The sequence below is a fragment of the Stegodyphus dumicola genome, chromosome 2 (genome assembly GCF_044657685.1).
Source record: "Stegodyphus dumicola isolate Sdum_Otavi_A_Nest chromosome 2, ASM4465768v1".
Lineage (NCBI taxonomy): Eukaryota > Metazoa > Arthropoda > Arachnida > Araneae > Eresidae > Stegodyphus > Stegodyphus dumicola.
Window position 1 is genome coordinate 8,856,714 of NC_140769.1, and position 26,922 is coordinate 8,883,635.

The following is a 26,922-nucleotide window of genomic DNA, read 5'->3' on the forward strand; positions in this document are numbered from 1 at the left end:
CCGTGCGACTTTAATTAGCCGAGATATTAATTAAAAACTGATTTTCTCCCTACAGTTCCCCTACGTTTTGCACTTTCTTTCACGGGTTTCCCCTATTTTAGGGATTTGGCCAAGTGCCAAATTCGTTTTTCTCGAATATCTGCGGAACGGCTCCGAGTTGCGATTCGAAACGCATATCCCCGTATTCGAAAAAAAATCAACGAATCCATCGATACCGGTCCATCTTCGTACGACAATAATCGGCGGAGTTATTAATTAAAAACTGCGAAAACGTTATTTCATTTTTCGGTGTGGCAACCGTCTCGGAATTAGCTGAGATAAAATTGCTTTTTCGAAAGCGCCGGGGGGATGACAATTGCTTCCGCTCGAGATTTGTGCTGGCGAAAGGTCACGTGTCAATTTCTTTTTTCTTAAATATCTATGGAACGGCGCTGAGTTGGAATTCGAGGCAGGTGTCTGCGGATTCCAAAAAATTCTACGAATCCAATGATACCATTCTCATCTTCGTAGGGCGTTAATCAGCTGAGATATTAATTTAAAACTGTGAAAACGCTAATTTTCGGGCTCATTTTTCCGATTGCAACAGTTTCTTGAATCGCCGCAGATACAAATCAAGGTTATATTCTAAAGTTGAATAAAGCACGCGATTGCATGTTACCTAACTGTATTTTAAAAATATTTCGTTAATTTAGGCATTTTAAATAAACAGCTGCTTTTCACAATTTTTTTTTAATTTCAGGTTAGGATGATTGTCACGTTAATTCTTTTATTGATATTGAATAAAAGTTATTATATTACATTAAATTTAAATGATGACGTTCTTGAAGTTGTACAACTTTAATCAGCTGGGATATTAATTAAAAAAATCTGAAAAAGCTATTTTTTAAAAATATGTTGTTATTTTTTTAATAATAAATTTGATTTTTTGGAATAATATATTTTTTTATGTTATTAGATACGTGCACTTAATTTAGATATTATCTTTTAATGCAAATGATATTTTAAATAAGTTCGCACCAATAAAAATTAAATTCACACTTTTTTTTTTTTTTTTTTTTAGATTAAAGATTTTTCTTTGCTCCTTTGAGATGGTATACGGTAACTTTCGAATCCCGGTGAGCAGGCAGGCTACACTCATGTTTTTTGTGATTTTACGCATATCTGTTGTGTATGCAGTGTCTTCTGGATGCATAAATGAATAAAGCTGAACTCTGGTAGTTCGGTCCTAATTTCGAATCCGGCGAACGGGCTGGGTCCATGGGTGTTTGCGTGATTTTACGCATGTGCCTCGTGTACGCAGCATCTTCTGGATGCATAAGTGAATAAAGCGGCCGAAATTCGCTCAAAACCTCTGATTACTGGTAGTTCGGTCCAACTTTCGAATCCAAGCGACCGTGTTGGCTCAATGTGTGTTTTCGGGATTTTTCGCATGTGTAACGTGTATGCGGTATCTTCTTCATGCATACTTGAATAAAGCGGGAGCAGCCCGCGCAAAACTACAGAACACTGGTAGTTCGGTCCAACTTTCGAATTCCGGGGTACTGTACATAAAATTTGGTCGCATATGTGAATACAGCGCGCGGATACCGGGTAAAACCGCTGAACACTGGTAGTTCGGTCAAACATTCGAATCTCTGCGAGCGGGCTGGCTGCATGGGTGTTTTCCTGATTTTCCGCATGTGTATAGTGTATAAAGTGATTTCTGGATGCATATGTGATAAAAGTGGGCGCAGCCTGCTCAAAACCTCTTAACGCTGGTAGTTCGATCCAACTTTCGGTGTCGGCGAACGAGCTGGCTCCCCGGGTGTTTTCTTGCTTTAACTCATGTGTATCGTTTATGCAGTATCCTTTCCATGCTTATGTGTATAAAGCGGGCGCAGCCCGCTCCACAAAATCGCTGAACACTGGTATTTCGGTCCTACTTTCGAATTCCGGGGTACTGTATATAAAATTTGGATGCATACGTGAATACAGCGCGCGGATACCGGGTAAAACCGCTGAACACTGGTAGTTCGCTCAAACTTTCGAATCTCGGCGAGCGGGCTGGCTGCATGGGTGTTTTCGTGATTGTTCGCATGTGTATCGTTTATAAAGTATCTGTGTGCTATTAAAAATCTGTGTGCCTCTGTCTGTTTGTGTGTTTGTAACATCATCTCCTCGGGAACGGCTGGGTGTAGAGCTTAGCGGAAGGTACCGTTGGATTCAGAATGCCCGTGGCTCGCCGGATTGACCATCGGCATCTTCGTGCGACTTTAATTAGCCGAGATATTAATTAAAAACTGATTTTCTCCCTACAGTTCCCTACGTTTTGCACTTTCTTTCACGGGTTTCCCCTATTTTAGGGATTTGGCCAAGTGCCAAATTCGTTTTTCTCGAATATCTGCGGAACGGCTCCGAGTTGCGATTCGAAACGCATATCCCCGTATTCGAAAAAAAATCAACGAATCCATCGATACCGGTCCCATCTTCGTACGACAATAATCGGCGGAGTTATTAATTAAAAACTGCGAAAACGTTATTTCATTTTTCGGTGTGGCAACCGTCTCGGAATTAGCTGAGATAAAATTGCTTTTTCGAAAGCGCCGGGGGGATGACAATTGCTTCCGCTCGAGATTTGTGCTGGCGAAAGGTCACGTGTCAATTTCTTTTTTCTTAAATATCTATGGAACGGCGCTGAGTTGGAATTCGAGGCAGGTGTCTGCGGATTCCAAAAAATTCTACGAATCCAATGATACCATTCTCATCTTCGTAGGGCGTTAATCAGCTGAGATATTAATTTAAAACTGTGAAAACGCTAATTTTCGGGCTCATTTTTCCGATTGCAACAGTTTCTTGAATCGCCGCAGATACAAATCAAGGTTATATTCTAAAGTTGAATAAAGCACGCGATTGCATGTTACCTAACTGTATTTTAAAAATATTTCGTTAATGTAGGCATTTTAAATAAACAGCTGCTTTTCACAATTTTTTTTTAATTTCAGGTTAGGATGATTGTCACGTTAATTCTTTTATTGATATTGAATAAAAGTTATTATATTACATTAAATTTAAATGATGACGTTCTTGAAGTTGTACAACTTTAATCAGCTGGGATATTAATTAAAAAATCTGAAAAAGCTATTTTTTAAAAATATGTTGTTATTTTTTTAATAATAAATTTGATTTTTTGGAATAATATATTTTTTTATGTTATTAGATACGTGCACTTAATTTAGATATTATCTTTTAATGCAAATGATATTTTAAATAAGTTCGCACCAATAAAAATTAAATTCACACTTTTTTTTTTTTTTTTTTTAGATTAAAGATTTTTCTTTGCTCCTTTGAGATGGTATACGGTAACTTTCGAATCCCGGTGAGCAGGCAGGCTACACTCATGTTTTTTGTGATTTTACGCATATCTGTTGTGTATGCAGTGTCTTCTGGATGCATAAATGAATAAAGCTGAACTCTGGTAGTTCGGTCCTAATTTCGAATCCCGGCGAACGGGCTGGGTCCATGGGTGTTTGCGTGATTTTACGCATGTGCCTCGTGTACGCAGCATCTTCTGGATGCATAAGTGAATAAAGCGGCCGAAATTCGCTCAAAACCTCTGATTACTGGTAGTTCGGTCCAACTTTCGAATCCAAGCGACCGTGTTGGCTCAATGTGTGTTTTCGGGATTTTTCGCATGTGTAACGTGTATGCGGTATCTTCTTCATGCATACTTGAATAAAGCGGGAGCAGCCCGCGCAAAACTACAGAACACTGGTAGTTCGGTCCAACTTTCGAATTCCGGGGTACTGTACATAAAATTTGGTCGCATATGTGAATACAGCGCGCGGATACCGGGTAAAACCGCTGAACACTGGTAGTTCGGTCAAACATTCGAATCTCTGCGAGCGGGTTGGCTGCATGGGTGTTTTCCTGATTTTCCGCATGTGTATAGTGTATAAAGTGATTTCTGGATGCATATGTGATAAAAGTGGGCGCAGCCTGCTCAAAACCTCTTAACGCTGGTAGTTCGATCCAACTTTCGGTGTCGGCGAACGAGCTGGCTCCCCGGGTGTTTTCTTGCTTTAACTCATGTGTATCGTTTATGCAGTATCCTTTCCGTGCTTATGTGTATAAAGCGGGCGCAGCCCGCTCCACAAAATCGCTGAACACTGGTATTTCGGTCCTACTTTCGAATTCCGGGGTGCTGTATATAAAATTTGGATGCATACGTGAATACAGCGCGCGGATACCGGGTAAAACCGCTGAACACTGGTAGTTCGCTCAAACTTTCGAATCTCGGCGAGCGGGCTGGCTGCATGGGTGTTTTCGTGATTGTTCGCATGTGTATCGTTTATAAAGTATCTGTGTGCTATTAAAATCTGTGTGCCTCTGTCTGTTTGTGTGTTTGTAACATCATCTCCTCGGGAACGGCTGGGTGTAGAGCTTAGCGGAAGGTACCGTTGGATTCAGAATGCCCGTGGCTCGCCGGATTGACCATCGGCATCTTCGTGCGACTTTAATTAGCTGAGATATTAATTAAAAACTGATTTTCTCCCTACATTTCCCTACGTTTTGCACTTTCTTTCACGGGTTTCCCCTATTTTAGGGATTTGGCCGAGTGCCAAATTCGTTTTTCTCGAATATCTGCGGAACGGCTCCGAGTTGCGATTCGAAACGCATATCCCCGTATTCGAAAAAAAATCAACGAATCCATCGATACCGGTCCCATCTTCGTACGACAATAATCGGCGGAGTTATTAATTAAAAACTGCGAAAACGTTATTTCATTTTTCGGTGTGGCAACCGTCTCGGAATTAGCTGAGATAAAATTGCTTTTTCGAAAGCGCCGGGGGGATGACAATTGCTTCCGCTCGAGATTTGTGCTGGCGAAAGGTCACGTGTCAATTTCTTTTTTCTTAAATATCTATGGAACGGCGCTGAGTTGGAATTCGAGGCAGGTGTCTGCGGATTCCAAAACATTCTACGAATCCAATGATACCATTCTCATCTTCGTAGGGCGTTAATCAGCTGAGATATTAATTTAAAACTGTGAAAACGCTAATTTTCGGGCTCATTTTTCCGATTGCAACAGTTTCTTGAATCGCCGCAGATACAAATCAAGGTTATATTCTAAAGTTGAATAAAGCACGCGATTGCATGTTACCTAACTGTATTTTAAAAATATTTCGTTAATGTAGGCATTTTAAATAAACAGCTGCTTTTCACAATTTTTTTTTAATTTCAGGTTAGGATGATTGTCACGTTAATTCTTTTATTGATATTGAATAAAAGTTATTATATTACATTAAATTTAAATGATGACGTTCTTGAAGTTGTACAACTTTAATCAGCTGGGATATTAATTAAAAAATCTGAAAAAGCTATTTTTTAAAAATATGTTGTTATTTTTTTAATAATAAATTTGATTTTTTGGAATAATATATTTTTTTATGTTATTAGATACGTGCACTTAATTTAGATATTATCTTTTAATGCAAATGATATTTTAAATAAGTTCGCACCAATAAAAATTAAATTCACACTTTTTTTTTTTTTTTTTTTTTTAGATTAAAGATTTTTCTTTGCTCCTTTGAGATGGTATACGGTAACTTTCGAATCCCGGTGAGCAGGCAGGCTACACTCATGTTTTTTGTGATTTTACGCATATCTGTTGTGTATGCAGTGTCTTCTGGATGCATAAATGAATAAAGCTGAACTCTGGTAGTTCGGTCCTAATTTCGAATCCCGGCGAACGGGCTGGGTCCATGGGTGTTTGCGTGATTTTACGCATGTGCCTCGTGTACGCAGCATCTTCTGGATGCATAAGTGAATAAAGCGGCCGAAATTCGCTCAAAACCTCTGATTACTGGTAGTTCGGTCCAACTTTCGAATCCAAGCGACCGTGTTGGCTCAATGTGTGTTTTCGGGATTTTTCGCATGTGTAACGTGTATGCGGTATCTTCTTCATGCATACTTGAATAAAGCGGGAGCAGCCCGCGCAAAACTACAGAACACTGGTAGTTCGGTCCAACTTTCGAATTCCGGGGTACTGTACATAAAATTTGGTCGCATATGTGAATACAGCGCGCGGATACCGGGTAAAACCGCTGAACACTGGTAGTTCGGTCAAACATTCGAATCTCTGCGAGCGGGTTGGCTGCATGGGTGTTTTCCTGATTTTCCGCATGTGTATAGTGTATAAAGTGATTTCTGGATGCATATGTGATAAAAGTGGGCGCAGCCTGCTCAAAACCTCTTAACGCTGGTAGTTCGATCCAACTTTCGGTGTCGGCGAACGAGCTGGCTCCCCGGGTGTTTTCTTGCTTTAACTCATGTGTATCGTTTATGCAGTATCCTTTCCGTGCTTATGTGTATAAAGCGGGCGCAGCCCGCTCCACAAAATCGCTGAACACTGGTATTTCGGTCCTACTTTCGAATTCCGGGGTGCTGTATATAAAATTTGGATGCATACGTGAATACAGCGCGCGGATACCGGGTAAAACCGCTGAACACTGGTAGTTCGCTCAAACTTTCGAATCTCGGCGAGCGGGCTGGCTGCATGGGTGTTTTCGTGATTGTTCGCATGTGTATCGTTTATAAAGTATCTGTGTGCTATTAAAATCTGTGTGCCTCTGTCTGTTTGTGTGTTTGTAACATCATCTCCTCGGGAACGGCTGGGTGTAGAGCTTAGCGGAAGGTACCGTTGGATTCAGAATGCCCGTGGCTCGCCGGATTGACCATCGGCATCTTCGTGCGACTTTAATTAGCTGAGATATTAATTAAAAACTGATTTTCTCCCTACATTTCCCTACGTTTTGCACTTTCTTTCACGGGTTTCCCCTATTTTAGGGATTTGGCCGAGTGCCAAATTCGTTTTTCTCGAATATCTGCGGAACGGCTCCGAGTTGCGATTCGAAACGCATATCCCCGTATTCGAAAAAAAATCAACGAATCCATCGATACCGGTCCCATCTTCGTACGACAATAATCGGCGGAGTTATTAATTAAAAACTGCGAAAACGTTATTTCATTTTTCGGTGTGGCAACCGTCTCGGAATTAGCTGAGATAAAATTGCTTTTTCGAAAGCGCCGGGGGGATGACAATTGCTTCCGCTCGAGATTTGTGCTGGCGAAAGGTCACGTGTCAATTTCTTTTTTCTTAAATATCTATGGAACGGCGCTGAGTTGGAATTCGAGGCAGGTGTCTGCGGATTCCAAAACATTCTACGAATCCAATGATACCATTCTCATCTTCGTAGGGCGTTAATCAGCTGAGATATTAATTTAAAACTGTGAAAACGCTAATTTTCGGGCTCATTTTTCCGATTGCAACAGTTTCTTGAATCGCCGCAGATACAAATCAAGGTTATATTCTAAAGTTGAATAAAGCACGCGATTGCATGTTACCTAACTGTATTTTAAAAATATTTCGTTAATGTAGGCATTTTAAATAAACAGCTGCTTTTCACAATTTTTTTTTAATTTCAGGTTAGGATGATTGTCACGTTAATTCTTTTATTGATATTGAATAAAAGTTATTATATTACATTAAATTTAAATGATGACGTTCTTGAAGTTGTACAACTTTAATCAGCTGGGATATTAATTAAAAAATCTGAAAAAGCTATTTTTTAAAAATATGTTGTTATTTTTTTAATAATAAATTTGATTTTTTGGAATAATATATTTTTTTATGTTATTAGATACGTGCACTTAATTTAGATATTATCTTTTAATGCAAATGATATTTTAAATAAGTTCGCACCAATAAAAATTAAATTCACACTTTTTTTTTTTTTTTTTTTTAGATTAAAGATTTTTCTTTGCTCCTTTGAGATGGTATACGGTAACTTTCGAATCCCGGTGAGCAGGCAGGCTACACTCATGTTTTTTGTGATTTTACGCATATCTGTTGTGTATGCAGTGTCTTCTGGATGCATAAATGAATAAAGCTGAACTCTGGTAGTTCGGTCCTAATTTCGAATCCCGGCGAACGGGCTGGGTCCATGGGTGTTTGCGTGATTTTACGCATGTGCCTCGTGTACGCAGCATCTTCTGGATGCATAAGTGAATAAAGCGGCCGAAATTCGCTCAAAACCTCTGATTACTGGTAGTTCGGTCCAACTTTCGAATCCAAGCGACCGTGTTGGCTCAATGTGTGTTTTCGGGATTTTTCGCATGTGTAACGTGTATGCGGTATCTTCTTCATGCATACTTGAATAAAGCGGGAGCAGCCCGCGCAAAACTACAGAACACTGGTAGTTCGGTCCAACTTTCGAATTCCGGGGTACTGTACATAAAATTTGGTCGCATATGTGAATACAGCGCGCGGATACCGGGTAAAACCGCTGAACACTGGTAGTTCGGTCAAACATTCGAATCTCTGCGAGCGGGCTGGCTGCATGGGTGTTTTCCTGATTTTCCGCATGTGTATAGTGTATAAAGTGATTTCTGGATGCATATGTGATAAAAGTGGGCGCAGCCTGCTCAAAACCTCTTAACGCTGGTAGTTCGATCCAACTTTCGGTGTCGGCGAACGAGCTGGCTCCCCGGGTGTTTTCTTGCTTTAACTCATGTGTATCGTTTATGCAGAATCCTTTCCATGCTTATGTGTATAAAGCGGGCGCAGCCCGCTCCACAAAATCGCTGAACACTGGTATTTCGGTCCTACTTTCGAATTCCGGGGTACTGTATATAAAATTTGGATGCATACCTGAATACAGCGCGCGGATACCGGGTAAAACCGCTGAACACTGGTAGTTCGCTCAAACTTTCGAATCTCGGCGAGCGGGCTGGCTGCATGGGTGTTTTCGTGATTGTTCGCATGTGTATCGTTTATAAAGTATCTCATGGATGCATACGTGAATAAAGCGGGCACAGAATACTGGTAATGCGGTTCTGGTAATGCGGTAATTTCGAATCCCGACGAACTTTCGTGATTTTACGCATGTGTATAGTGTATGGAGTATCTTCTGGGTGTATATGTGAATAAAGCGGGCAGAGCCCGCGCAAAGCCACATAACACTGGTAATTCGGTCCAACTTTCGAATACCGGCGAACAGGCAGGCTCCATGTTTGTTTTCGTGATTTTACGCATGTGTATCGTTTATGCACCATCTTCAGCATGCATACGTGAATAAAGCGTGCACAGCACGCGCAAAATCGCTGAAAAATTGTATTTCGGTCCAACTTTCGAATCGGCAGCGGGCTGGCTGGAGGGGTGTTTTCGTGATTTTACGCATGTGTACGGTGTACGCAGTAACTTTTGCATGCACACGTGAACACTGTTTTGGGCGGGCTCCCGCCCAAAAGCGCTGAACACTGGTATTTCGGTCCAAATTTCGAATACCCGCGAAAGGGCTGGAAGCATGGGTGTTTTCGTGATTTTCCGCATATGTATAGTGTATGCGGTAACTTCTGGATGCATAGGTGAAAAAAGCGGGGGAAGCTCGCGGAATGCCGCTAAAAAATGGTAGTTCGGTTCAACTTTTCAACACCGGCCAAATTTAACATAGGATATCTTTTAAAAACGAACAATGATAAGCGGGCTTCAGCCCGCTCAGCTGGCGGGCTTGCCCGCTAGTCTATACTATTAAAATCTGTGTGCCTCTGTCTGTTTGTGTGTTTGTAACATCATCTCCTCGGGAACGGCTGGGTGTAGAGCTTAGCGGAAGGTACCGTTCGATTCAGAATTCCCGTGGCTCGCCGGATTAACCATCGGCATCTTCGTCCGACTTTAATTAGCCGAGATATTAATTAAAAACTGCTTTTTCCCCTACGTTTCCCTACGTTTTGCACTTTCTTTCACGGGTTTCCCCTATTTTAGGGATTTGGCCGAGTGCCAAATTCGTTTTTCTCGAATATCTGCGGAACGGCTCCGAGTTGCGATTCGAAACGCATATCTCCGGATTCGAAAAAAATCAACAAATCCATCGATACCGGTCCCATCTTCGTACGACAATAATCCGCGGAGTTATTAATTAAAAACTGCGAAAACAATAATTTCGGCACTCAGTCTTCCGAGTGGCAACAGTCTCGGCAGTCGTCGGAGATAAAAATGCTATGGGAACGCCAAGGCCGTTCGCCACTAACAAACTAAGAATAAAAAATTAAAATAACTTAAAGGAATAAACTGAAAAGCTAAAATAAAACTAAAAATAGAAACATTCTCTTCATTTAGTTGTCGTTAGTTGAATGTAGATTGGTTTATGCCCTTGATAAGTCGAGTAAATGACGTCATAGATAAAATAAAAAGTTTTGTTTCCCGGTCTGGCAACAGATCAAATAGAATCAAAAGTTTAGTTTCCTGGTTGGGCAACAAAAAATTTATTTACGAATTTTGGATTTGGAAGGAGACCGTCGCAATTTTTTCCAGCATTTCAAATTTCGTAAATATTCTTATTATTACTCATTGCACTTAATCTTTATTTCTTTTTACAGGATATTTGATTGTTTTTTGCATTTATATTTGTAGTTTTAGTAATTTAAAGTAGTATTTTAGACTTTTATATGCTCCTGTTAGTTTAGAACTTGAGAATTCTTCGGAACATTAACTTGGTGACTCTTTTTATATATTTAATGTATTATTTTGTATTTTTTTAATGATCTATTCATTCGTGTTTTATATTTCTGTTATTGTTGGTCGATAAATTGCATTTACATTTTATATTTTTGACATTTTCCTGTGTGCGATAACAATTATCGTTTTAAGGCGATCGAATGTTCTATATTTTATTAGATTTGTAATTTTGTTAGGTTTGTTATTTGAATTTCAGAATTGATTTCAGAAGTTCCTAATTTATATTTGTATTTATACCTTTTATTTATTTTGTGTTTAGGTTTTCATTTTCTGTTTATGTGCATTGTTCTCAGATTGACCTAATTATTAGAAATATTTTCATAATTTTTATCTGTGCTTGGAATTTTTCATAATATTACCCATATTATTTCTTATTTGCCAGCAATTTTTTAACAGGGAAGTTTTTGTTTTACATTTTTGATTTTTTAAAATTAATTTGCTCTTAAGTGGAAAATTTTTCATTTAGTCTAGGATTATTTTAAAATTTGTGTTGTATACATATAGAATGCATTAATTTTTTTTCCAGCAGTATTGGTTTAATGAGCAATTTTTTTCTTTCATCTGCGTAGTCAATTTTTTGAGTCGAGTTAATATTTTAGTAGTGCTTTTTTTAACGTACTGAAATGCCGAAACGGAAAAGAGGCTTTACAGGAGATGCATCAAGAAGACGAAGAGCTGAAGCACAGAGTTTACGGCGAGCTGCAGAAAATGAAGAAGAAACTGCTGCGAGACTGAGCACGCAAGCGCGTCGGCAAGCAAACCTACGCGCTCAAGAAACGGAAGAAGAAACCGCTACGAGACTCGGCAGGAAAGCTCAACATCAAGAAAATTTACGTGCTGCAGAAACGGAACAAGAAACCATTAGGAGACTCAGCAGGCAATCCCAATGTCAAGAAAATTTGCGTGCTCAAGAAAGTGAAGAAGAAACCAGTAGGAGGCACAGACTGGACTCTCATCGTCATCGTCAAGTTCGAGCGGAAGAGTCGGAAGAGGACGCTGCTACACGAAGAACGCGAGACGCTGCACGCCACAGACAAGTCCTATCCGAAGAAACAATGTCCGTACGAGAAGACAGGCTACGCATGAATGCAGCACAACGTTCACGCGGCACTCTTCACAATGCAGGAAGATGTGGACTCGAAGTTTATGTTGAGCAACACAGCGCCGGTTCAATGGAAGCTTCCTGCGATCTCTGCAACGGATTGTTCTTTACGGGAGAAAGGAATGCAAGAGGAAGATACATGCACTGCTGTAACAATGGGAAAATTGTCGAAGCTGAAAGAAGATATCCAGAAGAATGGCACAATTTAATGAATGGGAACCACCCGTTTTCTGAAGAGTTTTTTGCCAACATACGTACTTACAACTGCCTGCTCAGTTTTGCTTCATTGGGTGCCAATATAGAAATGCCTTCGGGTTCGGGTCCCTACTGCTTCAGGATTCACGGTGCCATATATCATCGAACGAGCCACCTTCATCCGCCTCATCCCGGTCAAGAACAGTATGCTCAGCTGTACATTTTAGATTCGGATCAAGCCCTCAGGCAGAGAATGAACATATTTGGAAATGTTGCCCTGAACGCCGAACTCCTGAGACAGTTGGACACAGTTTTAAGGAACGTTAATCCATATGCGGAAGCCTACAAAATGCTGGAGGAATTCGAAGAAGAAACTGTACGAGAGCAAGGTGCCGAAACTGCTGCGGATACCCGCATGTACATCAAGGGTGAAAGTGTTGCTGCAGGCGAGCACAGGGGACGTTACAATGCTCCGAAAGAAAATGAAGTTGCAGTCGTCTTTAAGAGTACGGACGGCGCTCCTCCATCGAAACCGAGACATCGTGATCCATCCGAGAGGTGGCGGTCTCATCAACATCAGTACCTTAAATCCCAACTTGGAACCCATGACGTACGTACTTTTCTTTCCTCACGGCGAGCAAGGATTCAGAGTCGGACAGCAATACACAGAGTTACAGTTTTACAGTCACAGGGTCTCCTTACGACGAGATTGCTACAACCCGATTTTGTATGGCCGGAAATTGTTTCAGCAGTATCTCGTGGATGCATACGTAAAAGTTGAAGGCAACTGGATTGCGTACCTCCGGAGCCATCAGACGAATCTGAGAGTGGAAACTTACATGGGTCTTGCCGATCACATTTACAGAGTTGGTCAAGAGACGGGCGTCCGCCCTGGAATACCGGTTATACTTCCGTCAACGTTTATAGGAAGCCCTCGCTGCATGCAGCAAAACTATCAGGACTCGATGGCCATTGTGCGCGACTTTGGTAAACCGGATCTGTTTTTGACTTTCACGTGCAATCCTAAATGGCCGGAAATAACAGAAAAATTATTCCCAGGACAGAAGGCTCACGATCGCCCGGACATCGTTTCGAGGGTATTTGCCCTGAAGAAAACGGCTTTGATGCAAGATTTGACAAAGAATCACATCTTAGGTGCGACCATTGCAGATATACACGTCATCGAATTTCAGAAGAGAGGATTGCCTCATATGCACCTTTTGTTGTTTTTAGCGGAAGCAGACAAAATAAGAGATGCAGAGTGCATCGACTCGCTGGTGTGTGCTGAACTTCCAGATGCTACTCGACATCCGGAGCTACACAACATTGTGAAGTCATCGATGATTCACGGACCCTGCGGTGAACTGAATAGAAACTCTCCCTGCATGAGTGATGGTGTATGTTCGAAAGGATTTCCGAAACCGTTTCAGGCAGAAACTAAAGAGAACGTGAATGGCTACCCACTCTACAGAAGAAGGGACGATGGAAACTTTATCGTGATCAAGGGTCATGCCATCGATAACAGATGGGTCGTTCCTTACAATCCGTATTTATCGAAAAAGTACAACGCCCACATAAACGTTGAAGTATGCAGCTCCATAAAATCGGTGAAGTATTTGTTCAAATACGTGTACAAGGGTCATGATGCAGCTAAAGTTGTTCTGGAAGAATCTGGAGATAGAACTTTAATGTGGGACGAGATCAAATGCTTCTTAAATGCAAGATACGTGTCTGCCCCTGAAGCAGCGTGGAGGCTGTTTGAAAAAAGAATGCATTCTAGGTCGCACTCCATCATACGACTACCGGTTCATTTGGAAAACCTGCAGCCCGTCTATTTTGCCGAATCAGAAGAAAGGAATGCTTTCCAGAGAGCTGCCGAGAAAAATACCATGCTCACCGGATGGTTTGAACTGAACAGGACAGTTCCCGAAGCGAATGGTTACCTGTATGCCGAAATTCCTAAACATTTCACCTGGAGGAATCATGCCTGGCAGACACGAGTTAGACTTGGAGATTACATCATTTCAAGAATGTATTCTGTTAGCCCGAAAGATGTTGAGCGTTTCCATCTGAGGTTGCTGCTGTGTCACGTTAAAGGAGCGAAGAGTTTTGCCGACTTAAGGGGACAGTACACCTTTAACAATCCGAAAATGTTCAAAATTTGACCAATGTTTCTCATTTTTTTAAAAAACAACTATTCCAGTTATATGCATAAAACTTTCAGAGTATGTAGATACATTATTTATAATAAAATAAAAAAATAATTAATGAAGAAAATTTAATATTTAGATACTTAAAAATTATCTTAAATAAAATTATGTTTTCATTTTTCGAAAATTCAACTTTTCACTGCGCGCCAGATATTTAATTTTATATTTATTTTTTAGTAAGAAATTTAATGCTAAATTAAAGAAAAGATATAGTTTCTAATTTTTTTCTATTATATATTTATTATTTTAAAATTTTTATTCTTAAATATTACAATATATATATAAAAATTAATTTTGCATAATTTTTGCTTTTAAGATGGTCATAAAAGTGTTAATTTACAATGTATATCAATGTCAGTAGAACACAAGGGTAATCATAATTGTTGTTAAGTGTTTACAAATTTGCAAAAGAGTTACTTAAATAGTTTTGGAAATATCCTGCGCGCAAGTTGTAAAAACAGCGTTTTGAGATAAATGCAATTAAAGTATAAATTTATGAATAAAGTAATCTATTTTGAACTTTCATAAAAAAATACATTTTATACATGTAACTATGACTATTTGCCAGTGTATTAATAAATTTTGGAATGAAACATCAAAAAATGACAAAAATATGACTTCTTATGTATACTTACGTGGCACAAATATCTTCGAAAAAAAGCTAAATTCTTTAAAAAAATACAAAATTTGCAAATTCACTTAAATAAAAGAAGAAAATTTAAGTGATAGTTAAAAGTTGATCATAGTCTATATAATAGAGATCTATATAACACAAGTATTATAGAATATTTTAATTTATTAAAGAAAATACAAAGCAGCTTTAAAATTTTCCAGCTTCATATAGAATGCCCTCTATTTCTTTCTGAGTTTCAAATTTTACAGAGTTTGCCATGCGTTTTGCTCTGCGACTTTCTAAACTCATAGCTGAACTACTAATTTCTGCATCAAAAATTCGACTTTTATCAGCTTTTTTTGCTGATTCAATTGCATACTGTCCTACATGAAAGCCCATTCTTTTTATACATTCAAGTCGACCTATTCTCCCATCATTGAATGATATAATTGCTTCATATGCAGCAAGCTGTGCGATAAGTTTACTCGATCCGCTTGTTTTGGGGCATAGTTTCCACACAAGGGAATTAAATGATTCATTGGAGTTTTGTGTTTTTGCCCCAAGGCAACGTTTCAAAAGTTTGGGATCTGAAAGATCTTTAAATATAGGTTTTATACAGTCCATCACTGCAGCTGGCATGCTGTTCTTGTGTTGGAATCCTTTCTCAGAACCAGCAGCTTTTGCTCTTTGGAACGCACACCATGAATTCTCACTTTGTGGACAAAATTCGTGAAGAGGTTCATCATCGGTAGAACGTTTATGATAGAATATAGCCCACACAGCTTTACGCATATCCATGCATGATCCCTTGTTGCTCCTAATAGCATTACCATAGTACGTTGTGATTTGATCTATAACTTTATCTGTTAATCGACCTTTTCCACTTAGTGGCTTATGATCAGCCAATTGTTTTCCTCTCATATTGATTTTTAATTGTCGCAACCTATTACCCATTCGTTTCTGTACATGACCAACACATTCGATTTTTTTCAACACAATATCACTTCCATAGTTATGATTTTTCTGCAATTCAGAAAATGTTTTCGTATCACCATCCCCAATATAGCTGACATATTGGACACTGTGCTTTTCTATGGAACGATTGAATATTTTACATATTCCATCAACTTCCATCTTACCTGCAGATCCTTCGTGATTTTTTATACATTTTTGTTCATGATTTGCTTTCCATAAAAGATATTGTGCTCCATACTTTGGCCCTTTCCAAGATTCACAACCTTTACAGTATGATGAAAGTACCTCAATGTCTAAAATTTTACCAGTTTCTGCACCAATTACACTCACAAATCCCACGCGTGATGAATGGCCGCGCGTTTTCCATGATCCATCCCCACTAACTGTGAGGTCTGAGCAGCCAGTTGCTTCAATTTCTTGTTTCGCAGCATACGACATAGACATTTCAGCAATTTTTGAAGTTGTCGACAGCATTTTTCTTAATTTTCTACAATATGCAGATTTTTGGATAGGTGGTGGTAAGTCCATTACACCACAAAATGTGCGCATACCTGCAAGACCTTGACTAATACATCTCATTCCATACATAAATCTTTCATTAATTTCTGGAATGTTTTTCTTGTCACCCATCATAGACGAAGAATAAAAAGAAGTCAGTTCACCACAAGTATCGCAAAGCAGAAAAAATTTTGAAGATAATCCATTAGTGTTGTTTTCGCACACTTGTACATCTGATCCACATTGTTTACAACACAGATACTTGGAAATATTACTGAATAAAATTTCTATATCCAAAATTCTATATCCTTTAAATTTAGAATCAACAATTACGTTTTCAAAACAACTAGAATTAAGTTTTCTTGCTGAAGCACTCACAAAAATGCTTTGCTTGTCTGGTGTTGTGAAACGATTACCATGAAACTTTCGCTTCTTCTGACGCTTGCCAGAAGAACGTTTAGGAGTTTCACAATCCATATTCATAACTAAATTAATAAAGTACTTGTAAAGAGTATTTAAAGCGTACTATTTAGTTAATATAATCAGTAAATACACACAATAAACCACGGTAAAATCTTATAAACTAGGCAACAAACTTCAAACGAAATCACAGTTCTTAAACTTAGCTCTCATTTTCTACTACAACGTGATAAGCAAGCGATAATGTATCAAAACAAAATTAAAGTAGAAGTAACGTTTCATCTCGTCTTCTTCCACTGGCATATTTTTATTTAAAAATAGCAATGGCTGGCTTTCAGCACACGAAATCCAAACTGAGGCCCTTTAAAACTATAAACAAACACTACAGCAGCTGCCACGATCATTGCGGGTGTAAGAAAAACAGCTGCTTCGATATTTACATTATTTTCAATATCTCGCAAACTAATGAACGTATGAAAAAAACAATTGCGTCAAATTACTCAGAAATGATTGGGCTATAAAAATATCAGAAAATTAAAAAATCGAATTTTTGAAAATTTTAAAGATGTACTGTCCCCTTAAGAACTTACGAAGGTGTGGAGTATTCAACGTTCAAGGAAGCCTGCCGTGCAAGGCATCTGCTGCAAGACGACGAAGAATGGAAAAATACTCTGGCAGAAGCATCAGCTTTTCAAATGCCACCGCAGCTAAGACAGCTTTTTTGCTTCATCTGTGTTTTCTGCAACCCTGCGGAACCCGTCGCTTTGTGGAATGAATTCAAAGAGTCCCTTTCTGAAGATTTTGCGAGATCTTACTCCTTAGAAGACAGTTTCAGCCTTGCACAGAGAAGTATAGAAGACCAGTTAGAAGTGCACAATGTTTCGCTATGTTCTCTTGGTCTCCCGCAACCAACATTGACTGATGCTGTTTCTCTCGAAGTCCCGCAGTTCGATGTCCAGTATGAAAACGAACAAGCCGAAGTGTTGAACGGGATGTTGAATCCTGAACAGAAATTAGTTTACGACTTGGTTTTGGAAGCTGTACGAGATGAGAATCCTAACACACCGAAGACATTTTGTGTTAATGCGTTTGCCGGAGCTGGAAAAACTTTCCTTTTTAGGACGATCCTTCATGCTGTTCGAGGAATGGGCCACGTTGCCATTCCCGTTGCGTGGACAGGCATTGCTGCTGTGCTGTTGACCGGTGGAAGAACTGTACACTCTACTTTCAAGTTGCCCGTTCCACTTCTGGAAAATTCTTCGTGCCGTGTGAGACAAGATAGCGCTGAAGGAAGGTACTTGAAGACTGCGAAACTTTTCATATGGGATGAATGCACCATGACGCCTCATTACGCTTTGGAAGCTGTCGACAGATTGCTGAGAGACTTGACCGGACTGGATGTTCCTTTTGGCGGTAAAACCTTAGTTTTAGGAGGTGACTGGAGACAAACATTACCTGTTGTCGCACATGGAAACCGAACTTCTGCGATCGAGAGCTGCCTCAGGAACTCCTTTTTGTGGCCACATTTCAAACAATGCACGCTTTCCACCAATATGCGATTGAATCCGGAAGAACAAGAATTTTCAGAATGGCTTCTGCAGTTGGGAGACGGTCGTCTTAAAAATGACAGTGGCTTGGACGAAGACATTATCGAAATTCCATCTTTGTGTGTGGTCAACAGATCGATAGTAGAAGAAATGTTTGGCTGCGGTAATGAATTCGACTTACAAGACTTGGCCAGTAAAGCGATTTTATGTCCAAAGAACGAGGAAGCTCTGAAGCTTAATGAAGAAATTCTTTCCACGTTTCCAGGTCAAGTTTTCACGCACTACAGTGCAGACTCGGTTATTTGCGATGACGAAGAAGAACAAGAAACGTATCAGCTGGATTTCATCCACAGCCTGACGCCTTCTGGAATGCCACCTCATCGTCTGAATTTGAAAGTTGGAGTTATAGTTATGCTTCTACGAAATCTACATCCATCGGTTGGACTCTGCAACGGAACAAGGCTCATTGTGAAGAGAATTATGCCAAACATTTTAGATTGTGAAGTCATCTCTGGACAGAATGCTGGATCGAGAGTTTTCATTCCACGTGTTGAACTTTCACCATCAGATTCAAACCTCCCCTTTCAGCTCAAGCGAAGACAGTTTCCCATCAGGCTTGCATTTTGTATGACTATTAATAAGTCACAGGGACAGACACTTAAGAAAGTTGGGATTTATTTACCGCAACCAGTTTTCAGTCATGGAATGCTTTACGTAGCTTTTTCAAGATGTTCGTCTATGAGGAATGTTCGTGTTTTAGTGAAAGACACCAAGAAGCAAGGCCGTTTGATGCCCGCATGTTCTAAAGTATTCACAAGAAATATTGTTTACAGGGAGGTTCTGCAGTAAAAAAGTTACTCGAGACATTGAAACAGTGAGATTTTTGCAACACAAAATGAAGTTAATCAAGCCAAAGCAAAAATGAAAATGATTTGAGGTTTTTGGATGACTGGGATAAATTGAAGCAAGTCAAGATGAAGCTGAAACAGTTTGAGAATTATGCATTAGTCGGCTTTTATATCTGTTGTTACAAAGTGGAATTTGTAGTAGTTAGGCAATCCGAAGCTGTATTATTTTTTCAATGTTGTAAACATTTTTTATAAATTTTCCTTTTCAGGTCTACATACAATTGCGTTCATTAATTTTAAAACATTTTATGTATTTTTCTTTTTTAGGTATTTATGGAACTGATTTCAATCACATAAAAATATTTCTTTTTCAGGTGTATATAGAAATGATTTGATTCAATTAAAATGTTTTCCTTTTAAGGTGTACATAGAACTTGTAAATACGTTTTTTCAGGTGTATATAGAAATGATTTCATTCAAATTAAAATGTTTTTCTTTTCAGGTGTACATAGAACATGTAAATTTTTGTAAATAATTTTTCTTATTCATTGCTTGCATTTTTGTAAACACATACAAATATATATATATCTTAATTGTGCGTGTGTGTATATATGTATATACAATTGCATCAATATGTATATATACATATTGATTTATATTTATATATAGTGATGCAATTTTGTCTATGATTCTGTAACAGCAGACCAGGGAAGGGGCTGATACCTGGGAGAAAAAATAACCCCCTGGTCGATGAGGTTGCAGAGGAGACCCCAGGTGTCAGGCAGTTTATGCCGTCAAAAGCCCACCAATTTTTTCTGTTTACATTTTTTTTTTCTGTTCAAGTTTTTGTGTTTAATATAAACTTATAACTAAGAAATTATTATTATTATTATTATTTCTTTTCAGATAAATACGGATTGTAGCTCGCCCATCTGGCGTACTTACTCGGTAGATTTTAAAAATTATTTTCTGTTTTTCTTTGAACTATTGACGCAATAACTGATTTCATTCATATAAAATATTTTGTTTTGCATGATATTTAATATACTCAAGGGATAGGCCTGTAATGTCTTTCCCAAAGTTGTGTCTTTTATAGACGTAGGTACAGTAAAATATTTTACGGGTTCACACGACTGACATTTTATGAAACGTTTGGAAAAGTTTCTGTGTGCTTCCCTACTGTGTTATCCAAAGAACAACAGTTGCAGTAGTTGATGATGATGTGTGTACAGCCCCAAATAATAGGAGACAAGGATATTTTGGAGTTTGTTCAAAGCTAAAAAAATATCATTGATGCAGATTCCGACAAAGAAAACGAAATGAATAATGCAGTTCTTGTGGATGATTTTGTTTCATTGATTTTTTATTAAATACATGCCTATATGCATATCTGTGCAAATAAAATGTACTCTAATAAACTTAATTTTGTTGAAAATATGTTTTTTTTTTTTTTTTTTTTTTTTTTTTTTTTTTTTTTTCAATATCCTTTAACACGAAAAAATTCTTCAGTCCCTTCGGTTTCGTGTTAATAATAATGAAAGTGAGAAAAACAATTTTAATCATAGATTTAAAATTATTTTTCTGTTTTTGATTTAAATACAAAATATTTCCACAAATTTCGCACAGAAACTATTTTAGACACCAGCAAAGAATTGAGTGGGTGCAGCCCACCCATCTGCAATACTTACTCGGTAGATTTTAAAAATTATTTTCTGTTATTTATTTATTTTGAATGCGATAAAAACAGGCGACTAACTAATTTGGTTTATATGTATGTACATATATATTTTCAAATGTATATACAGGGGATATTGGACACATACAACACTATTGACACAATATGAGCTATATCCACACAATGATGGAACAAGGTGTGCAGCAGATGCAAGACATGGGCATGATTCACATGATATTTGATATACTCGAGGGAAAGGACTGTAATGAGCAAATGAGTTTGTTCCACAAAGTTGCGTCTTTTACAAACACCCAACATTCGAATCCCAGTGAATGGGGTGGCTGCATGGGTGTTTTTGTTATTTTCCCCATGCCACTTTCCTTTAAAAAGCCGACAAGAAGGCATCCCTCCCCTTAGGCAGATTGCACTCGAGTGCTTTGCCGTAGCTGAATACGCTACACCACTACATTACACACGGAAGTAAAAATGACACTTCCTGTGGTCGTTGCCTAATTATTCAAAATATTTTGATAATTGTTATCTGTTCTTAGAATTTCCATAGCATTGCACATATTATTATTTAACATTCTGTTATTTACCAGCAATTTTATAATCTGCAAGTTTTGGTTTTACAATTTTTGATTTTTTAAAATTAACACCTTCTTACACAATTTGCAAACGAGTTCAATAGCCAAACATTTCCTTTCATATTACATCTGAAGAACTGTTGTAGCATTATGCAACAAACATTTCGCTGTTCATTAAAATATAGGAACACTTTTCAATCAAATTTTGATTAGAATTTGATGTAGATTGAAAAGTTGTTTTCAACTCAGCTGCCTTTACACTCGCAGTTGTATTCACAATTGATTTTCACGCTGGACTATTTTATCATTTGTCTTATCCGCTAAATTTTAAGTGTCAGCAATTTTTTCTGCGGTAACAGCATCTACAAATGACCATCTGCCATGAATATTCTTCACACATGCACGAGTTTTATTTTAGAACCGCTGATGCTTTGGGTTTATGATACTACTTGCTAATAGTATGCATTATGATAGCATAAGTAAAAAAAAAAATTTACCAGTATAATCAAAATAGAACAAATTCACGACTAAAATATTATCAAGAGTCTTAGAAGACCCTTCGAAGAACATTTTTAGAAGGTAAACAAAGATAACTGACGAAAACTGTTCAGCTCGAAAACCCACGCTTGAAAAATGTAAACAAACGCCGCCGAAAGCAGTTACAGTTACGACTAAGATCAAAGGTTTGCTCGCAGTTAAAAGTATTACTTCCGAGCATGAAAAAATTGTAACATAATGCTTTTAAAATGTTTTCTACTATTTTAAAGGCATTTAAATACCAGTATATATTTACTGTTATGAAACATAATTACAAAAGAGATGTTAAGTATAAAATATATAGACAGCAGTTGGAGTTTACCAAAAAGAATTTAAATAAAGGAATTTTAACAACGAGTATACTGTTGGAATATCACACCCGAAAATTTTCGCGATTACACTTCGTACAAGCAGCTGAGCGGTAAAATCGCTGAACACTGGTAGTTCGGTCCAACTTTCTAATCCCGGCGAGCGGGCTGGCTGCATGTGTGTTTTCGTGGTTTTCCGCATGCAGTATCTTCTGCATGCATACGTTAACAAAGCGGGCGCAGCAAATGTAAAATCGCTGTACACTGGTAGTTAGGTCCAACTTTCGAATACCACGAAGGCATCCATCCCCTGAAGTAATGGGCTTCAGCCCGCTCAGCTGGCGGGCTTGCCCGCTAGTCTATACTATTAAAATCTGTGCGCGTCTGTTTGTTTGTTTGTAACATCATCTTCTCCAGAACGGCTGGGTGCAGAGCTTAGCGGAAGGTTCCGTTGGATTCGGAATGTCCGTGGGAAGCCATTTTGACCATTGGCATCTCGTGCGATTATAATTAGCCGAGATATTAATTAAAAACTAATTTTCTCCCTACTTTCCCTACTTTTTCACTTTCTTACTCGAGTTTTCCCTGTTTTAGGGATTTGGCTACGTGCCAAATTCGTTTTTCTCGAATATCTCCGGAACGGCGCCGAGTTGGAATTCGAAATGCATATCTCCGGATGCCAAAAAAATCCACGAATCCGTCGATACCGGTCCCATCTTCGTACGACAATAATCGGCGGAGTTATTAATTAAAAACTGCGAAAACGTTATTTCATTTTTCGGAGTGGCAACTGTCTCGGAATTAGCTGAGATAAAATTGCTTTTTCCAAAGCGCCGGGGGGGGGGGAATTGTTTCCGTTTCAGATTTGTGCTGGCGAAAGGTCACGTGTCAATTTCTTTTTTTTTTCCAAATATTTATGGAACCGGGTCGAGTTGGAATTCGAGAGAGGTATCGCCGGATTGCAAAAAATTCTCGGAATCCATTGATGTCATTCTCATCTTCGTACGACTTTAATTAGCTGAGATATTAGTTAAAAACTGTGAAAATATAATTTTCCCGCTCATCTTTCCGAGTGGCTACAGTTTCTTGAACCGCTAGAGATAAAAATCAAGGTTATATTCTGTAGTTTTAATAAAACACGCGATTTCATGTTACCTCACGGTGTATTGAAAATATTTCGTTAATGTCAGCATTTTAAACTAACATTCTCTTAATTTCAGGTTTTTATAATTGCCACGATATGTTATTGCCACGTTAATTCTTTTATTACTATTGAGTAAAAGTTGTTATATTACATTAAATTTAAATGATGGCGTTCTTGAAGTTGTACAATTTTAATCAGCTGAGATATTAATTAAAAAATCTGAAAGCGCTATTTTTTTAAAATATGTAATTTTTTTTGGAATAATAAATTTAATCTTTTGAATAATATATTTTTTCATGGTTTTGGATACGTCTACTTAATTTACATATGCTTTTTGAATTTAAATGATATCGTAAATTAGTTCGCAACAATAATAATTATTATTTTTTTTACGATTCAAATTTCTTAATTAAATTTTAATTGAATATGAGCTTTTCCTTGCAGCAACGACGCAAAAGAATTATTTAAATTTAATTTAACTTAACTATATTCTTGTGAAACAACTTTGTTGAAACTTTGTCCGGATTCTGTAAATTTAAACATTTTTTTTTTTTTTTCGTTTTGGGTTTTAAATTGAACATGTGACCCTTGGAGACGGTATATGAGAACTTTTTTTATTATAAATAATTATGAATTGATAATCGCATTAAAATATATATATTGATACAATTTTGTGTGTGATTATGTTGAAGATTATAAAAAATAAAGGAATTTTAATAACGAATCTATTGTTTGAATAACAAACCCGAAAATTTTCGCGATTTCTCTTTCTACAACGGCCCATTAGCGGCACCGTAAAGTCACTGAACACTGGTAGTTCGGTCCGACTTTCGAATCCCGGCGAACGGGCTGGCTGCATGTGTGCTTTCGTGATTTTCCACATGTATATAGTATATTTAGTATCTTCTGGATGCATACATGAATAAAGAGGGCGCAGCCCGCTAAAAACCGCTGAACACTGGTAGTTCGGTGAAACTTTCGAATCCCGGCGAGCAGGCAGGTTACACGGGTGTTTTTGTGATTTTACACATCTCTATCGTGTATGCAGTGTCTTCTAGATACATAAATGAATAAAGCGGCCGCAGCCCGCGCAAGAAAGCAGAACACTGGTAGTTCGCTCCAACTTATGAATCCCGGCGAGCAGGCTGGTTGCATGGGTGTTTTCATGATTTTCCATATGTGTATCGTGGAAGCAGTGTCTTCTTAATACATATGTGCATAAAGCGGGCCCAGCCCTCGCAAAACCGATGAACACTGGTAGTTGGGTCCAACTTTTGAATCCCAGCGAGCAGGCAGGCTACGCATGTGTAATGTGTATGCAATGTCTTCTGTATGCATAAGTGAATAAAGCGGGCGTCATAGTCACTGAACACTGGTAGTTCGGTCCAATTTTCGAGTCCCGGCGAACGGGCTGCTGCATGGGTGCTTTCGTGATTTTCCGGATGTATATAGTATATTCAGTATCTTCTGGATGCATACATGAATAAAGAGAGCGCAGCCCGCTAAAAACCGCTGAACACCGGTAGTTCGGTCCAACTTTTGAATCCCGTCGAGCAGGCGGGTTACACGGGTGTTTTTGTGATTTTACACATCTCTATCGTGTATGTAGTGTCTTCTAGATGCATAAATGAATAAAGCGCGCGCAGCCCGCGCAAGAAAGCTGGACACTGGTAGTTCGCTCCAACATACGAGTCCCGGCGAGCAGGCTGGCTTCATGAGTAGTCACCGCTGCACATTGTTAGTTCGTTCCAACTTTCGAATCCCGAAAATTTGCCTGCTGGCTGCATGGGTGTTTTCGTGATTTTACGCATGTGTATCGTGTATACAGTATATTCTGGATGCAAACTTTTATAAAGCGGGGGCAGCCCCCACAAAATCCGCTGGACACTGGTAGTTCGTTCCAACTTTCGAATACCGGCGAAATTACATTAGGAACTCTTACGCACACGAACAATGAATAGCGGCAAAGGCGCTGAACACTGGTGGTTCGGACCAAATTTAAAATCCCCGTGAGAGGGCTGGCTGCATGGGTGTTTTCGTGTATGTGTATCGTGTATGCAGTGACTTCTGGATGCGTATGTGAATAAAGCGGGGGCAGCCCGCGCAAAACCGATGAACACTGGTACTTCGGTCCAACTTTGGATCCCTGCGAACGGGCTGACTCCATGGGTGTTTTCTTGATTTTACGCATGTGTATCTTTTATGCACTATCTTCTGCATGTATACGTGAATAAAGCGGGCACAGCACGCGCAAAATCGATGAAAAATTGTATTTCGGTCCAAATTTCGAATACCCGCGAAAGGTGCTGGCAGCATGGGTGTTTTCGTCATTCTCCGCATGTGTATCGTGTATGCGGTAACTTCTGGATGCATAGGTGAAAAAAGCGGGGGAAGCCCGCGGAATGCCGCTAAAAAATGGTAGTTCGGTTCAACTATTCAATACCGGCCAAATTTGAACATGGGAATTCTTTTAAAAACGAACAATGATAAGCGGGCTTCAGCCCGCTCAGCTGGCGGGCTTGCCCGCTAGTAACTTAGTAACAACTGAGATGAATTGGATACTATCGATACGTTTCGATTATGGGCATTTAAAAGTATATAGAATCATTTGATTATTGTGAAGAAGAAGACAGGAAATATGTGTCTTGCGCTCGTCAGAAACCCTGGACCTCTCGAGCATGTGTCAAGTATACTTCCAATTACACCACGGACGCATGCGGAGAGGAGGGAGAAAATGCCTTATATACCTTCCCTTTTAAAGGAAAACTGGTGATAAGAGGACCCCAGTCGACCAATCCTCGTGGAATTATCATCTACCCCATTTTAGTTCGGGAGCCATTTTTAGAGTCATTTAGATTTTTTTTTTTCGGTATCAGAACATTGTAGAATCCGCATTGCCTTCGCCGCAACTTGATCCCTAGACCTCTCGAATACGCTTCGAGTTTGCTTCCAATTATACAGGAAAGGCAGACGGAAAAGAGGGAGAAAATACCTTTTACGTAAATTAAAACAAACGGCGTTAGTTATTTTAACACCTAATCTGTTATTCTTTAAAGCTTTTTGTATCTCTCATATTTCAGAATCAGCTTAACATGAGGGATTTTTTAACTGGCAATGCACTTCATATCTATTACCGTAATTTGTATGTTATGCACATTTCCACTTGACTTTTTCCTATCTGCCCTACATTCCTGCACATTTCCACTTGACTTTTTCCTATCTGCCCTACCCGTGTAAGGTAATAAATCTTTAAAGATGAAATTTTACTTATACTCGTTACTCATCAACAACATATGATATCCGATGCTATTTTTCTTTTATTAACCGCTGTATCGTTTTTCCATTAGGGAGTTTACGAGTCGTTCACCTGCGTATGGTGGACCGGTTCATCCGTCGTCGAGAGAGATAGACGGTAGCTTGTCAGACACAGTAGTGGGTTTTTCCACAGACCCAGAAGCTGTGATTCTTAACTCCACTCTAGAAAATAGTGACGCCGAAAGAAGCTCTCGTATTTCCAAAAAGAGCAGCAGCACGTCACAACTCAGTGTAACAGGTGAGTGGCTTTTCCTTCGAATCTCGTTTTTTGTTACCATTTCCTTAGTTTGCTTTGCTTTATATTTTTAAAGGAAGTTCAAACAATTGTGGTGTAGTGGCCGAAACCGCTACGCAAACCCTGGGTTGTGACGGTGGTGTGGCTGCAGCGGACGT

General features: G+C 38.9%; 1 protein-coding gene across 1 annotated transcript in view; it reads left to right on the forward strand.

Moving 5' to 3' along the window:
* Positions 1-26,922, forward strand: part of LOC118200366 (regulating synaptic membrane exocytosis protein 2-like) — a 472,906-nt gene that overhangs the window by 418,442 nt on the left and 27,542 nt on the right. Inside the window, 1 exon segment of the mRNA XM_085809579.1 lies at positions 26,562-26,767. Within this exon segment, the coding sequence (XP_085665705.1) occupies positions 26,562-26,767 (206 nt within the window).